This window comes from Phyllobates terribilis, unplaced genomic scaffold, assembly GCF_046119375.1.
Source record: "Phyllobates terribilis strain yellow unplaced genomic scaffold, ASM4611937v1 Scaffold_1__5_contigs__length_1240528914, whole genome shotgun sequence".
NCBI classification, from domain to species: Eukaryota; Metazoa; Chordata; class Amphibia; order Anura; family Dendrobatidae; genus Phyllobates; species Phyllobates terribilis.
In genome coordinates this window covers 616,928,540-616,944,975 of record NW_027362761.1, presented here as the reverse complement: position 1 = coordinate 616,944,975, position 16,436 = coordinate 616,928,540, and the positions used below count along the sequence as shown (strand labels likewise).

General features: G+C 46.6%; 2 protein-coding genes across 6 annotated transcripts in view; one reads left to right on the top strand and one right to left on the bottom strand.

The window, feature by feature from the left end:
* The window catches only part of LOC141272882 (uncharacterized), a 556,358-nt gene that overhangs the window by 68,329 nt on the left and 471,593 nt on the right, over nt 1-16,436 (top strand). The gene's annotated exons all lie outside the window — the stretch shown is intronic.
* LOC141272861 (uncharacterized) overlaps nt 1-16,436 on the bottom strand; it is a 33,530-nt gene that overhangs the window by 10,077 nt on the left and 7,017 nt on the right. The window contains exons 5-11 of one of the 5 annotated variants that reach the window (XR_012322037.1): nt 14,758-14,855; nt 14,601-14,679; nt 14,397-14,494; nt 14,242-14,320; nt 14,041-14,138; nt 13,787-13,904; nt 2,547-3,935 (exon numbers count right to left, since the gene is read on the bottom strand). Coding sequence is in view for 4 of the 5 variants with exons in the window: in XM_073683985.1 (XP_073540086.1) it covers nt 13,787-13,904; nt 14,041-14,138; nt 14,242-14,320; nt 14,397-14,494; nt 14,601-14,679; nt 14,758-14,855 (570 nt within the window). In the remaining variant the exon portion in view is untranslated. Of the gene's footprint in view, nt 1-2,546; nt 3,936-13,786; nt 13,905-14,040; nt 14,139-14,241; nt 14,321-14,396; nt 14,495-14,600; nt 14,680-14,757; nt 14,856-16,436 lie in introns of those variants that run through there. The other 4 variants (XM_073683985.1, XM_073684008.1, XM_073683995.1 and 1 more) reach the window with 4 other exon arrangements.

The following is a 16,436-nucleotide window of genomic DNA, read 5'->3' as shown; positions in this document are numbered from 1 at the left end:
CCCTCTGCGTGTAATGACTCTATATAATAGATCCCTCTGCGTGTAATGACTCTATATAATAGATCCCTCTGCGTGTAATGACTCTATATAATAGATCCCTCTGCGTGTAATGACTCTATATAATAGATCCCTCTGCGTGTAATGACTCTATATAATAGATCCCTCTGCGTGTAATGACTCTATATAATAGATCCCTCTGCGTGTAATGACTCTATATAATAGATCCCTCTGCGTGTAATGACTCTATATAATAGATCCCTCTGCGTGTAATGACTCTATATAATAGATCCCTCTGCGTGTAATGACTCTATATAATAGATCCCTCTGCGTGTAATGACTCTATATAATAGATCCCTCTGCGTGTAATGACTCTATATAATAGATCCCTCTGCGTGTAATGACTCTATATAATAGATCCCTCTGTGTGTAATGACTCTATATAATAGATCCCTCTGCGTGTAATGACTCTATATAATAGATCCCTCTGCGTGTAATGACTCTATATAATAGATCCCTCTGCGTGTAATGACTCTATATAATAGATCCCTCTGCGTGTAATGTCTCTATATAATAGACCCCTCTGTGTGTAATGACTCTATATAATAGACCCCTCTGTGTGTAATGACTCTATATAATAGATCCCTCTGTGTGTAATGACTCTATATAATAGACCCCTCTGTGTGTAATGACTCTATATAATAGATCCCTCTGTGTGTAATGACTCTATATAATAGACCCCTCTGTGTGTAATGACTCTATATAATAGATCACTCTGTGTGTAATGACTCTATATAATAGATCCCTCTGTGTGTAATGACTCTATATAATAGATCCCTCTGTGTGTAATGACTCTATATAATAGATCACTCTGTGTGTAATGACTCTATATAATAGATCACTCTGTGTGTAATGACTCTATATAATAGATCCCTCTGTGTGTAATGACTCTATAAAATATATGAATATCACTTTTTGTATTGAAGAGCTGAAATAAATTAACTTTTTGATGATATTCTAATTTAGTGAGATGCACCTGTATTTAGTGGACACTATATTATAGCAGAGTTGTGACTGCACGATATTAACCCCTTTACAGCCTGAGTGTAATAGTACGCACCAGGCTGTCTCCGCCTGTTCAGAGCGGGCTCCGGTGCTGAGCCCGCACTGAACCGGGCACATGTCAGCTGATTATTACAGCTGACATGTGCCAGCAACAGCCGTGGGTGGAATCGCGATCCACCTGCGGCTGTTAACATGTTAAATTCCGCTGTCAATCTCTGACCTCTGCATTTACCCCGCCCATCGGTGACCCCGTCACGTGATCACGGATCACTGATGGGTGGGCATGACAACCCTGGGTCTGCAGCAGACTCCAGTGGTTGTCATGAGCTGGTCGCTATGAGCGCCACCTAGTGGTCGGCACTCATAGCACAGGACCATTTCTGCTACATAGAGGTGATCTTGCTCATCACCTGTATGTAGCAGAGGCGATCGGACAGTTGCTGCTTCTAGTCTCCTATGGAAACTATAGAAGCAAGCAAAAAGTAAAAAAAAATTTTTTAAAAATATTAAAAAAATATAAAAGTTTAAGTCACCCCCCCTTTCGCCCCATTCAAAATAAAATTAAAAAAAACAACCCACATACACAGATTTGGTATCGCCGCGTTCAGAATCGCTCGATCAATATAAAAAAATAATTAATCCGATTGGTAAACGGCGTAACGAGAAAAAAATTTGAAACGCCAGAATTATGTTTTTTTGGTTGCCGCAACATTGCAATAAAATGCAATAACGGGCGATCAAAACATCAGATCTACCCCAAAATGGTATCAATAAAAACTTCAGCTCGGCGCGCAAAAAATAAGCCCTCATCCAGCCCCAGATCCCAAAAAATGGAGAAGCTAAGGGTCTTGGAAAATGTCGCCATTTTTTTTTTTTTTTTCGCAAACTTTGGATTTTTTTTTCACCACTTAAATAAAAAAGAACCTATACATGTTTGGTGTCTACGAACTCGTAATGACCTGGAAAATAATGATGGCAGGTCAGTTTTACCATTCAGTGAACGTGGTAAAAAAAAAAAAAAAAAAAAAAACAACATCTGTGGTATTGCACTTTTTTTGCAATTTCACCGCACTTGGAATTTATTCCCGTTTTCCTGTACACGATATGGTAAAACCAGTGATGTCGTTCAAAAGTACAACTCGTCCCGCAAAAAATAAGGCCATATTGAATGAAAAATAAAAAGGCTATGGCTCTGGGAACAAAGGGAGCAAAAAACGAAAATGCAAAAACGGAAAATCCCAGGGTCCTTAAGGGGTTAAAGGTTGTGCTACGGAAATATCTAGAAGACGACGTGGCCGGTTCCAGCAAAATGTCACACACGTGGCGGGATGTACCTTGTTTCCCGATAGGGTTCTATATTATTTTTTGCTCTGAAAAATGGGTTAGGGCGTAATTTCAGGGGGGGGTCTTATTTGTTTTGCATTAACAACAATCCACATTTATTACAATATAATCATGTCGTCACATTCTGTAACTCAACGAACCATGAATTCCGTCATGAACTTCTTGAGATCCCATTTCCTTTTTTCCATGTACAACAATCTATATTAACCGGTATTCATGAACAAAAATCAACATTTATTCAAAGACAGTCATGTCGTCATCTTCTGGAACATCATCATAAGTCTCCAGTCCCTGACTCCATTCGTGAACTTCTTGTGACTCTATTGCCTTCAGAATCATTGGCCCCAATTTCTCATGTCTAGCAATCGCGCTTTTTTTAAAGGAGCGCCTCTTGTCCATGTATCCCGCTTGGAGCGCATTGGCAATGCAACCGTCGGTGATTTTCTCCCATGAATTCTTCACCCAAGTCACAACCTCTTGCAGTCTGGGCTTCACAAAGTCGCCATGCTGGTTTCTCTCCATTCTATTGTTAATGTAGTCATTCATTTCCATCCGTAAATGGTCCTTGAATGGCTTGTTTATTGCAATATCAAGAGTCTGGAGATAGGCGGTCATTCCTGCGGGAATCATTATTTGATCTATTTTTCGCTCGTGAAGAAAGTTCTTGATGTCTTTAGCACAGTGTGTACTGGCTGAATCCCAGACGAGCAGGCCTTTTTGTCCACCTCGCAAAACAAGCGGCAGGATTAAATCGATCCATTTCATTATAACCGCTTGTGTGCACCAGGCTTTTACGGTTTCGAGAATATAAATACCAGAAATACGTTTCACCTTCTCCTTCTTGCCCTTAATAATGATTAGAGGTGGGACTTTAGTTCCATCCAGACGAATTGCCAAAATACAGGTAACACGTGCACTTCCATGACCAGTGGAGGGACCGTAGGCGGCGGAGGAGCCACCCGTCGTTTGTGATGCTTTGCCCATAAACACTGTAGTTTCATCCATAACAATCATGTTGGATAGTTGGTATTTAGAAAAGTCGATGCCATCAACGAAGGACTTGAATGCAAGTGCACGTTTAATAACTTCAGCATCTTCCAGCTTAAACAGAGTTGTGGACCTTCTTAGAGACAGTTCACATCGCTGAAGGAAGCTGTCCAGCCAATGATGTGACGCTTTGAAATCTTCTGGGGATATTTCGAATTGTGGTGCCATTGTAAGGGCAAATTCTTGAATGTCAGCTCTATGCACAACCAAAGCCTTTGCTCTCCTGTCGGCAATCCATTCACAGATCAGGTCTTCCAGCTCAGGAAATAATGGTTGCCGACCCGCTCCACACTTGCGCCTCTTAGCATTTCCCTTGCACACCTGTTGACTGAGGATATCGTACTCTGCCCGCCATCTTCGGACCATTCGGATATTCAACATCTTCTCTTTGCAGAAAGCCGTAAGATTTTTGCCTTGGGCGTCCTCCACGATTCTTTTCTTGTACTCGACGGAATAGCTCTTTCTTTTTGAACTCGTGTTGTCTAGGGGTCAAAAAGTACAGTATGTTTCTTGTTCCTCTGTTTACTGGTACGTACGGTACTGTACTGCAGTAAATGGTGAATGTCTATGCCCCAAGAAAAGCAGGCACCCCCAAAAGAATCCCATTCACCAGACCCCCTCAGAACCAAAACAACTAGAGTCGGCAAGTGCCGATGGTGCATGGGCTCTCACACCCAGATCTACGTCACTTCTGTCAAAAGTGCGTCACTTTCAAGTCCCTTGCCATTCCAGCTGCGTTACACTGCAGGTAAGTGTAGCAGTTGGCCCCCCCAGCGTGTCCGCCAGCAGCCACAATGCTCGGGACTGAAGTGATGGCAGCGGGACTACAGGATCTGTGTGTGTGTGTGTGTGAGCGCCCAGCATTAGCCAACCCTTATCGTTGTGGGGTCTTTTGAGTGCGACTCTTTTCGGGATGTCTGCTTTCTTTTGGGGTATTAGCTTAATGAATGGTCTACTGTATCAGTCCTGTTGTAACCAGTTTTAGGCAAAGTGGGGCCCTGGGTAAATGTTAACAGTGGGGCCCCAACTGGTAACATATTGCACGCAAACATTTAGGGTACATTTACAGGAGCCAATTTCAGACTTTTAAAAGAGTGCGATCCACTATACTAAAGAGAAGCTGTCAGGGGGATCCGGCATGATAAACCAAGGGTATGGGCATAGAGGCGCTGTGCTGCTGATTTAATAGGTAGAAATCCACACTGCAGACATCTGCAGCCGGGTTATTCTTTAATCACCATTAGAAGTTTTGGTGCAATAAGCTGCTCATGCATCGAGGCGGACCTGTGGATAGGCTCTTTATCTCTGCCACGGCCTCTCAGCTGTCTCTGGGGTAAGTATCTTCATACTGTTTAAAATTCCACACTGGTGCCATCCTAGCCGGGGGCGGCGTTTGTGCAGATCGATCTGGTTGCAGGCTTCAGTAAAATGGCATCAGTGCTGGCGCATGTACAGACTGAAATGATGGTTTCTCCAATCTGCACATGTGCAGCCACCATTTTCCTGAAGCCTGCTGGGAGCTTACAAGGGCCATAAAACTACATGCACTTGCATATACGTACAGTACAGACCAAAAGTTTGGACACACCTTCTCATTTAAAGATTTTTCTGTCTTTTCATGACTATGAAAATTGTACATTCACACTGAAGGCATCAAAACTATGAATTACCACATGTGGAATTATATACTTAACAAAAAAGTGTGAAACAACTGAAAATATGTCTTATATTCTAGGGTCTTCACAGTAGCCCCCTTTTGCTTTGATGACTGCTTTGCACACTCTTGGCATTCTCTTGATGAGCTTCAAGAGGTAGTCACCGGAAATGGTCTTCACTTCACAGGTGTGCCCTGTCAGGTTTAATAAGTGGGATTTCTTGCCTTATAAATGGGGTTGGGACCATCAGTTGTGTTGTGCAGAAGTCAGGTGGATACACAGCTGATAGTCCTACTGAATAGACTGTTAGAATTTGTATTATGGCAAGAAAAAAGCAGTTAAGTAAAGAAAAACGAGCGGCCATCATTACTTTAAGAAATGAAGGTCAGTCAGTCCGAAAAATTGGGCAAACTTTGAAAGTGTCCCCAAGTGCAGTTGCAAAAACCATCAAGCGCTACAAAGAAACTGGCTCACACGAGGACCGCCCCAGGAAAGGAAGACCAAGAGTCACCTCTGCTTCTGAGGATAAGTTTATCCGAGTCACCAGCCTCAGAAATCTCAGGTTATCAGCAGCTCAGATTAGAGACCAGGTCAATGCCACACAGAGATCTAGCACCAGACACATCTCTACAACAACTGTTAAGAGGAGACTTTGTGCAGCAGGCCTTCATGGTAAAATAGCTGCTAGGAAACCACTGCTAAGGACAGGCAACAAGCAGAAGAGACTTGTTTGGGCTAAAGAACACAAGGAATGGACATTAGACCAGTGGAAATCTGTGCTTTGGTCTGATGAGTCCAAATTTGAGATCTTTGGATCCAACCACAGTGTCTTTGTGCGATGCAGAAAAGGTGAACGGATGGACTCTACATGCCTGGTTCCCACCGTGAAGCATGGAGGAGGAGGTGTGATGGTGTGGGGGGGCTTTGCTGGTGACACTATTTGGGATTTATTCAAAATTGAAGGCATACTGAACCAGCATGGCTACCACAGCATCTTGCAGCGGCATGTTATTCCATCCGGTTTGCGTTTAGTTGGACCATCATTTATTTTTCAACAGGACAATGACCCCAAACACCTCCAGGCTGTGTAAGGGCTATTTGACGAAGAAGGAGAGTGATTGATGGGGTGCTACGCCAGATGACCTGGCCTCCACAGTCACCAGACCTGAACCCAATAGAGATGGTTTGGGGTGAGCTGGACCGCAGAGTGAAGGCAAAAGGGCCAACAAGTGCTAAGCATCTCTGGGAACTCCTTCAAGATTGTTGGAAGACCATTTCCGGTGACTACCTCTTGAAGCTCATCAAGAGAATGCCAAGAGTGTGCAAAGGAGTCATCAAAGCAAAAGGTGGCTACTTTGAAGAACCTAGAATATAAGACATAGTTTCAGTTGTTTCACACTTTTTTGTTAAGTATATAATTCCACATGTGGTAATTCATAGTTTTGATGCCTTCAGTGTGAATGTACAATTTTCATAGTCATGAAAATACAGAAAAAGCTTTAAATGAGAAGGTGTGTCCAAACTTTTGGTCTGTACTATATAATATATATATATATATATATATATATATATATATATATATATATATATATATATATATATATATATATATATATATATATATATATATACATACACACACACATATATGCGGGTTTATTGTGCGGCATAAACTCCAGCAGCGTCCCATAAAGATAAACAGACCCTCTTGGGGTTAACGGGAAAGCAAAAGATGAAATATAACAGAGTCCTCTATCCAGCAAGGCCTTTGCCGGCTGCAGATAGTCCTGTGAAGTTTCAGCAACACCAATCCTCCGGTGTTGCTCTCTGGCATCAGCCACACACAGCCTGGAGATTTCAATCTCCAGACCACACACTCCACACAGAAAAACACACACTCTGAGGGGGAGGTATGGGGAATGACTGCCCTCCCTCTCTACGTCATTCCCATAAAACCACACCCTTTAAAAAAAAGGTAGCCCCCACCATATAACTTGCTGGCAGAAATTCCGTAGATCTTAGTTCACACAGGAGAGGATCCTGAGTGACACATACCTCCCCTCGCATATAAAACCAGTGACTCTGTCACATATTCCCCCCTTCGCCCAAAGCCGGGGGTTTGGGCACCTTCCGATACCAGACAGGGAATCCTAGAGAGGGCACCAGGGCCTATGCTCTACGTGAAAGTTGAAGGCCTGAAGAGCTAGGAACCATCTAGTTATCCTGGCATTTTCCCCCCTCTTTTCCCTCAACCATCTCAATGGGGCATGGTCTGACACCAACTTAAACTTCCGGCCTAGTAGGTAATATCTAAGAGTATCTACGCCCCACTTTATGGCTCTTTTGCATAGTTCTTCTCGCATGACGAAAGTTTCCGGCTTATATAGAGAATGGGATGCTCTTCCCCATTTATCTCTTGAGAGAGTACGGCACCTAGACCAACCTCTGAAGCGTCTGTCTGCACCACAAAGTCTTTCTTAAAGTCTGGTGCGATCAGGACAGACTGTATACACAGTGCTGACTTCAACAGTTGAAACGCAGTCTCTGTCTCCTCCGTCAGCTTCACCATGGTTGATCTGGTGCCTTTTAGGAGATCCGTCAGTGGCGCAGCCATCATAGCAAAGTTTGGGATAAACCGCCGGTAATATCCCACTATTCCCAGGAACGCTCTTACTTGTTTCTTTGAGAGCGGTTGCGGCCAGTTCTGGATTGTCTCCATTTTATTGACCTGCGGTTTTATTTCACCTCTCCCAACGACATAGCCCAAGTACTAGGCTTCCTCATTTCCGACGGCACATTTTCTCGGATTTATGGTAAATCCCGCCTTCCTTAGAGCATCCAGAACGGCCTGTAGTTTAGGTAGATGACTAGCCCAGTCTGGGCTAAAGATTACAATGTTGTCAAGGTAGGCCGCGGCATACTTCTTATGTGGGGCTAGGATCCGATCCATAGCCCTCTGGAAGGTGTCTGGGGCCCCCTGTAGTCCGAACGGCATCCAAATGTACTGGAAGCACCCATCAGGTGTCAAGAAAACTGTCTTCTCCTTGGCCGTCTGGGACATGGAGATCTGCCACTATCCTTTTGTCAGGTCAAGAGTGGTGATGTACATTGTCGGTCCAAGCCTCTCGATGAGTTTGTTGAAGCGGGGCATCGGGTACGCGTCACACTTGGATACTTCATTCAATAGGCGGTAGTCATTACAAAATCTCCATTCTCCATTAAGTTTTGGCATGAGGACTATTGGGCTCAACCACCCACTCTTTGATTCCTCTATCACCCCGAGGTCTAACATCCTCTTCACATCGGCCAAGATCACCTCCCGGCGTGCTTCTGGAATCCAGTGCGGCTTCAGATTCACTCTTACGTGCGGCTCTGTTACCACGTCATGCTCTACCACCCGAGTATGCCCCGGCAACTCTGAGAACAGCTCCCGATTCCGCTGAAGTAGTTCTCGACACTGTTGCTTCTGGGCCGGCGATAGAGTCTCTGCTATAGTGACCTCCTCCACCTTGCATTTGGGTGCGGCTCCCAGGCAAGGAATTTCCACAGGTTCCCGGTCCTGCCACGGCTTGAGCAAGTTCACATGGTATATTTGGTGCGGCTTTCTTCGGCCAGGCTGGTGGACTTTATAATTAAGCTAGCTGACTTTCTCCACCACCTCGTACGGACCTTTCAATTTGGCCAGGAACTTGCTCTAGACGGTAGGGATTAGCACCAAAACACGGTCCCCAGGCTGGAACCGCCTCAGCCTCGCTGATCGGTTACAGACCCTTGCCTGAGCTTCCTGCGACTGGAAGAGATGCGTTTTCACGATCGGCATCACTTTTGCTATTCTTTCCTGCATCTGGGCGACATGTTCAATGATGCTCCGGTGTGGCGTAGCCTCGGTTTCTCAGGTTTCCTTAGTGATGTCATCCATACAGAAGCTCAAACGGAGAAAAGCTGGTAGAGGCTTGTGGAACCTCCCTTACCAAGAAGAGCAGGAATGGCAGCAGGTAGTCCCAGTCACGTCCATCCTTCTCTACGACTTTCTTGAGCATCGCTTTCAGAGTCTTGTTAAAGCGCTGTACTAAGCCGTCAGTCTGCAGATGGTAAACGGAGGTTCGCAGCTGGGTAATCTGGAGGACCTTGAACAGCTCCTTCATTACCTTGCTCATGAACGGGGTCCCTTGGTCCGTTAGGATTTCCTTTGGCAGACCGGTCCTGGCAAATATATGGACGAGCTCCCTGGCTATGCATGTACTCGACGAGTTCCTAAGCGGCACTGCTTCTGGATACCGGGTCGCATAGTCCATGATCACCAGGATATATTGGTGGCCTCGGGCTGATCTGACTAATGGCCCTACTAGGTCCATAGCAATCCTCTCAAAGGGGATCTCTATCACCGGTAGTGGAACTAATGGACTACGGAAGTGGGAAGAGGGAGCAGTTATTTGTCAGGTGGGGCACGACCTACAATAGTTCTGAATTTTTCGGTAACACCCTGGCCAATAAAACCTTCTCAGTATCCTCTCCTGAGTTTTCTCGACCCCTAGGTGTCGCCCCAGAACATGTGAATAGGCCATATCTAGTACCCTCCGTCTGTATGGCCAAGGCACTAACAGCTGTTCCACTATCTCACCGCCCCTTAGTTTGGCCACCCGATATAGCAACTCCCCCTGCACCACAAAGCGGGGCAATCTGGTATCTGCCCCCGGCTCTTGGGCAACCCCATTACATACAGTAACCTGGTCAAACACCCCCTTTAAGGTCAGGTCTCAAACTTGAGCAGTCCCAAAGCTCTCTCCAGACATATCCAACCCAGGGAGGTCGACCTCCTCGGTCACCGTCTCGTGCTCATCGCCGGCAAGGACACACAGTGGGAACTTCTGAGTTTTCGTCGGGGGTTCTTCTCCAGAGACCTGGCTTTTGCCCACGCTACTTAGTCCGGTTCCCTTCCCCCACAAGTCTCAAAATAAAGAAAAATCACGGCCCAGTATGACGGGATGTATCAGGTCCTTAACCACCCCGACTTCATGGGACTGGGCACCACAGTTTGTTCCCACTGTCACTGTGGCCACGGGATAATCCTTGGCATCTCCATGGATGCACCGAATGCCCACAGTTTTGGAAGGGATCAACTGGTGGGGAAGGGAAGCTTTGATTAAGGTAACCAGACTCCCAGAGTCCAACAGTCCAAGCACCTTTACCCCTTTAACGGACACGGAACACGCTTGCGGCCCCTTGCCGGGTCGACAATCCACGCTGCAGGATGGATAAGCATAATAGGAGACCCGTCTGCCTATGCTGCAGTCCATGGGCTCAGGGGACATAGGACACCTGGCAGCTACATGTCCAGGGTTGTGACACCGCCAACAGACTATATCTTTAGCAACAGTCCTTGTGGCACCTTCAGTGGGAGTGGGACGCCCCTCAGAGGTGGTTCTAGACCCCTTCCGTGGTGAACCTACCCCCTTTTGGGTATCCCAGTACTCAGAAGTGACTATATCCAGTTTCCTGAGGGATTTCTCAACCACCTGATACCTCTCTACCAGGCCGATTAAGTCATCTGCGTTCTGGGGATCGCCCTGGGCAACCAAAGTCTGTACTGGCTTTGGAAGGGAGTGTACGAATCTATCAATCACCACCTGCTTGACCATCTGGGCCGGAGTGGAGGACTCTGGCTGCAACCACTTCTGAACGAGATGCAGTAGGTCAAACATCTGCGAGCGAGGGGCCTTGTCGCTGGCATACGCCCAGTGGTGGACTCGTTGGGCTCTCACCGCCATATTTACTCCCAGGCGTGATAAGATCTCTGTCTTTAGCTTGGCGTATTCCTTGGCATCCTGCAGTGCCAAGTCGTAATATGCCTTTTGGAGTTCCCCCGACAAATATGGTGCCAGAACCTCGCCCATTTTTCTGGTGCAAGTCTCTCCCGATCAGCCACCCTCTCAAAGACTATCAGAAATGCTTCTACATCATCCCTGGGGGTCATCTTCTGAATTACCGTCTTACCGCCTTCCTGACGTGGGAGTCATCAGTTGGCCCTGGGGGTGGGGCGGTCGCTCTACCCTGGATGGTGTCCGCCAGAAGCTGTATCTGCTCCTGCACATTTAAACCCTGTTCAGCCACACCCTAAGGGGGAGGTATGTGTCACGGGTGTGTCGCCACGAAGATCGTCACGATTACACAGCCTGACTTCTCGCAGCTGACTTTTTGGTGCTTTGTGTTTTCGGCAGTGAGGGAGTTAATTCTCTCTCTCTCTGTGCTAGACGAGGTCCAGCCTCGCCCAGCTGCAATCAATGCTGCTGCAGTGAGACTCCTTCAAATGCCTGCTGGTCTGTTTGGGAAGTGTCGGTGAAAGCATTTCATGCAGACTAACAGAGCGGATCGTGGTATTTGGAGTGTTTTTTCCCTTCCTCGCTTTATCATTTATCTCCTTTCCCGTTGGTGTTCCCTCTGTTGTAGTTGTGTAGTTTTTGTATGCAAGGTGGTTTTGGTTTTTCCCTTGTACTGTCTCGTTCGTCTAAGTACTGTGTGTGGGCATATTATTACTTGTCCCCTTTTGTTGTGATCGGGGTCCTTCTCAGGACTAGATTACTTAGGTGCAGGGATCCCCAGGAGGTAGGGGTTACGCTGGCGGCCTGGACCTCTGTACCTTTAACAGTACCTCCAGGTTGAGGGATTAGTCAGGGCCCCAGCTTAGGGTCAGCTTAGGCCCCCTACCTCCAGTATACAGAGACAGCGTGACAGTATGACTTCCCTCCCGCTCTATGTCACTCGCATAAAACCACACCCTTTAAAAAAAATGTAACCCCCAGCATATAACGTGCTGGCAGAAATTCCGTAGGTCTTAGTTCACACGGTAGAGGATCCTGAGTGACACATACCTCCCCTCGCATAGAAAACCAGTGACTCTGCCACAATATACACACACTGCACATACATACGTATACACACACAACTGCACATACATACCAGCCTGTCTGCTCTTCAATTCCTCTACACTCCTGCAGTTTAAGAAGCTTTGGTGACATCAGGATCACATGATTGTGATGTAACCAAAGGTCCTTAAGCACTCTTAACCTCGGAATAGAAACAATGGGGCCCCCTAAGAAAGTGTGGGCCCTGGGCAATTGCCCAGTTCTCCTCCCACACCCCAACGCCAGAACTGACTGTAACAAGGGGTTATTTTTGGAGTAGGGCTTATATTTCAAACAAACTCCAAAAATCCTGTAAAATCATGTTAGGGCTTATTTTCGGGGTAGGTCTTATTTTCAGGGAAACGCAGTTGCTGCCCTACATGCCATTATTATGGGTGCAAAGGCACGGAGGTCATATGATCACCACTGGATGTGTGGCTGTGACTGATTGCCACAGTCCGACATTAAAGGCAATGAGGCTAGTATTAGGCCTAGTAGCCAGCATAAAGACTTTTGTTTTTTATTTTTTCTATAGAAAGGCGTATGGATAATTTGAAAAAAAAAAAAAAAATATATATATATATATATATATATATATATATATATATATATATATATATATATATATATTATATATAATTATTAATATAAAAATGTTATGATTTAATGTAGTTTTTTTTTAACAAATAAAGCACCAGTTGTGATATTTTTTGCTTAAAGGGAACCTGTCGGGGCCCCCCGTGCCCCCAGAACCACCAGCGGTTGTGTCTGTATATATAAACACCCTGCCTAACAGTCCCTGTATTACATTAGACACATGAACAGATCTTTCTAAAGTCCGTTTATGATATTTAAATGAGGCTTTTGACAGGTTCCCTTTAATTTCTTTCCTGCTGCCGGAAGTTGGTAATTGTATTTGCTTGTATGTAATGTGTTAAAAACAGGCAGTGGCCGGTCTCTGACCCATCTCTCCCATGCTGCGGCCGGTCTCTGACCCATCTCTCCCATGCTGCGGCCGGTCTCTGACCCATCTCTCCCATGCTGCGGCCGGTCTCTGACCCATCTCTCCCATGCTGCGGCCGGTCTCTGACCCATCTCTCCCATGCTGCGGCCGGTCTCTGACCCATCTCTCCCATGCTGCGGCCGGTCTCTGACCCATCTCTCCCATGCTGCGGCCGGTCTCTGACCCATCTCTCCCATGCTGTGGCCGGTCTCTGACCCATCTCTCCCATGCTGTGGCCGGTCTCTGACCCATCTCTCCCATGCTGTGGCCGGTCTCTGACCCATCTCTCCCATGCTGTGGCCGGTCTCTGACCCATCTCTCCCATGCTGTGGCCGGTCTCTGACCCATCTCTCCCATGCTGTGGCCGGTCTCTGACCCATCTCTCCCATGCTGTGGCCGGTCTCTGACCCATCTCTCCCATGCTGTGGCCGGTCTCTGACCCATCTCTCCCATGCTGTGGCCGGTCTCTGACCCATCTCCCATGCTGTGGCCAGTCGTATCAGATGTGCGCGGTGCACACACACTGGCATGCGACGTCTGCAGCTGGAGACCACCACTATGCTTTTGAATCCCAGCACAATTTGCTGAGCTCCTCTAACCTCTGCCGCCAGTTTCTGGCACAACAAGCTTCGGCTGGCGCAGGTTTGTTATGGAAGGGCCACGGTTGTTCCCCAGAGCAGACTGCTATTAGGGGCCGCTGGTAGGACACATTTACAGAGGCCGCATTGTGGTAGGAGCCACCTCTGAATTCGCTTTCTATATCCATGACATACCTGGGGGAATATCCACTGGAATCTCCTCCTTCCCGTAACTCGAACACGATTCATCTCCCCTTGTCCTCTGTTTTTCTTCTGTTTTCATCTTCACCTTAAAATTAGTCAGATTTTCATTCTAGATGCATCAAATATAAGATTCAGTATAATACAGGAGACATCAGGTGAAAAAATCTAACATCAACACAAGAAGCCAACAGAACCAGAAAAGTCCCCCCATATACAGATCCGGTACAGGGCTCAGCGTCGTCTACCTGATGATCCTCCGGGACATTGTGAATCTCCTCTGGACAGTCCTGGGGATACAGAGGACGGGGACATCTCTCTGGTGGGTTTCTCCTCCTGGGTCCATCTATAGGAGACAAACAGTGACGAAATAGATTGTGTCATGTGATGATATGATGGGAGTAGTAGTAGGTGACCACAGAACAGACATGACAGTCTCCCCTCCTCACCCTGCTGTTCAGCCCATAATGCGATCGCCTCTTGTGCTTCATGTATAACTTCTATCTTAAGATCTATTGTATTTTCACCCTAAACAGAAAATAAAACAGTAATTTGGGTCCAATCACTTTATGGTCAGATGTTGTCAGGGCTCAGAACCATCTACCTGATGATCCTCCAGGACGTTGTGATTCTCCTCTGGACAGTCCTGGGGATACAGAGGACGGGGACATCTCTCTGGTGGATTTCTCCTCCTGGATCCATCTGTAGGAAACACACAGTGACGGAATAGATTGTGTCATGTGATGATGAGGTGATGGGAGTAGTAGTAGGTGACCACAGAACAGACATGACAGTCTCCCCTCCTCACCCTGCTGATCGGCCTTTAAATCCATCGTCTCGTCTGCTTCATCGATAACCTCAACCTTAATATCAATCAGATCTTCGCCCTAAAAAGAAAAATGTAAGATGAACTCAGGTCCCATCACTTCATGGTCAGATGTTGTGGGGACTTCAGTGTCATCTACCTGATGACTCTCCGGGACATTGTGATTCTCCTCTGGACAGTCCTGGGAATACAGAGGACGGGGACATCTCTCTGGTGGATTTTTCCTCCTGGATCCATCTGTGGAGACACAACACAGGGTGATGCGACGAAACAGCCTATAATCTTAATAAGCCAGATGTTTAGATTTGTTATCTTTGTGTATTTATGTGCCTGGTCAAGAAGAACAGACCAGTATTTGTATAACCCTGACTCTTGTCTCCTCTTTGATTCTGGAACAATGAATGTTGGCCAATTATGTTAATTAACCTTTGTGAACCCTGTGGCTTATTGACTCACAAGACAGGAGGACAAACTAAGCAAATTCAGTAAATGCTCAAACAATGAGACATGAGGTTGCCCTCCCTAACCCCTTACCTGTGAATGTGAACTTGCAAGGACAACTGTAACTATTTTAAGGGACATGTGCTTCTATAGCAGTCAGACTTGGGACAGAGAATCAAGGAGAAGCAAGAAGACACACAGACGCTGTCAGACCATTAGCTTGGAAGGATGGATTTACCCAAAGAGACACAGATTTGGATTCTACATGATCCTAGCCTAAAGGGTATATAGCCCTGACTGGAAAGATATGGATCTGCTCCATTGACCATCAGAGATGGATCCTGTAACTATGGCTCCGATCACATCTACAACACGTCACCGACCACGAGCAATGGGTCCTGTAACTAAGGCTCCGATCACATCTACAAGACGTCACCGACCACGACCGATGGATCCTGTAACTAAGGCTCCGATCACATCTACAAGACGTCACCAACCACGACCGATGGATCCTGTAACTAAGGCTCCGATCACATCTACAAGACGTCACCAACCACGACCAATGGATCCTGTAACTAAGGCTCCGATCACATCTACAAGACATCACCGACCACGACCGATGGATCCTATAACTAAGGCTCCGATCACATCTACAAGACGTCACCAACCACGACCGATGGATCCTGTAACTAAGGGTCCGATCACATCTACAAGACGTCACCGACCACGACCAATGGATCCTGTAACTAAGGCTCCGATCACATCTACAAGACATCACCGACCACGACCGATGGATCCTATAACTAAGGCTCCGATCACATCTACAAGACGTCACCGACCACGACCGATTGATCCTGTAACTAAGGGTCCGATCACATCTACAAGACGTCACCGACCACGACCGATGGATCCTGTAACTAAGGCTCCGATCACATCTACAAGACGTCACCGACCACGACCGATGGATCCTGTAACTAAGGCTCCGATCACATCTACAAGACGTCACAGACCACGACCGATGGATCCTGTAAGGCTCCAATCACATCTACAAGACGTCACCGACCACGACCGATGGATCCTGTAACTAAGGCTCCGATCACATCTACAAGACGTCACCGACCACGACCGATGGATCCTATAACTAAGGCTCCGATCACATCTACAAGACGACACCGACCACGACCGATGGATCCTGTAACTAAGGCTCCGATCACATCTACAAGACGTCACCGACCACGACCGATGGATCCTATAACTATGGCTCCGATCACATCTACAAGACGTCACCGACCACGACCGATGGATCCTGTAACTAAGGCTCCGATCACATCTACAAGACGACACCAACCACGACCGATGGATCTTGTAACTAAGGCT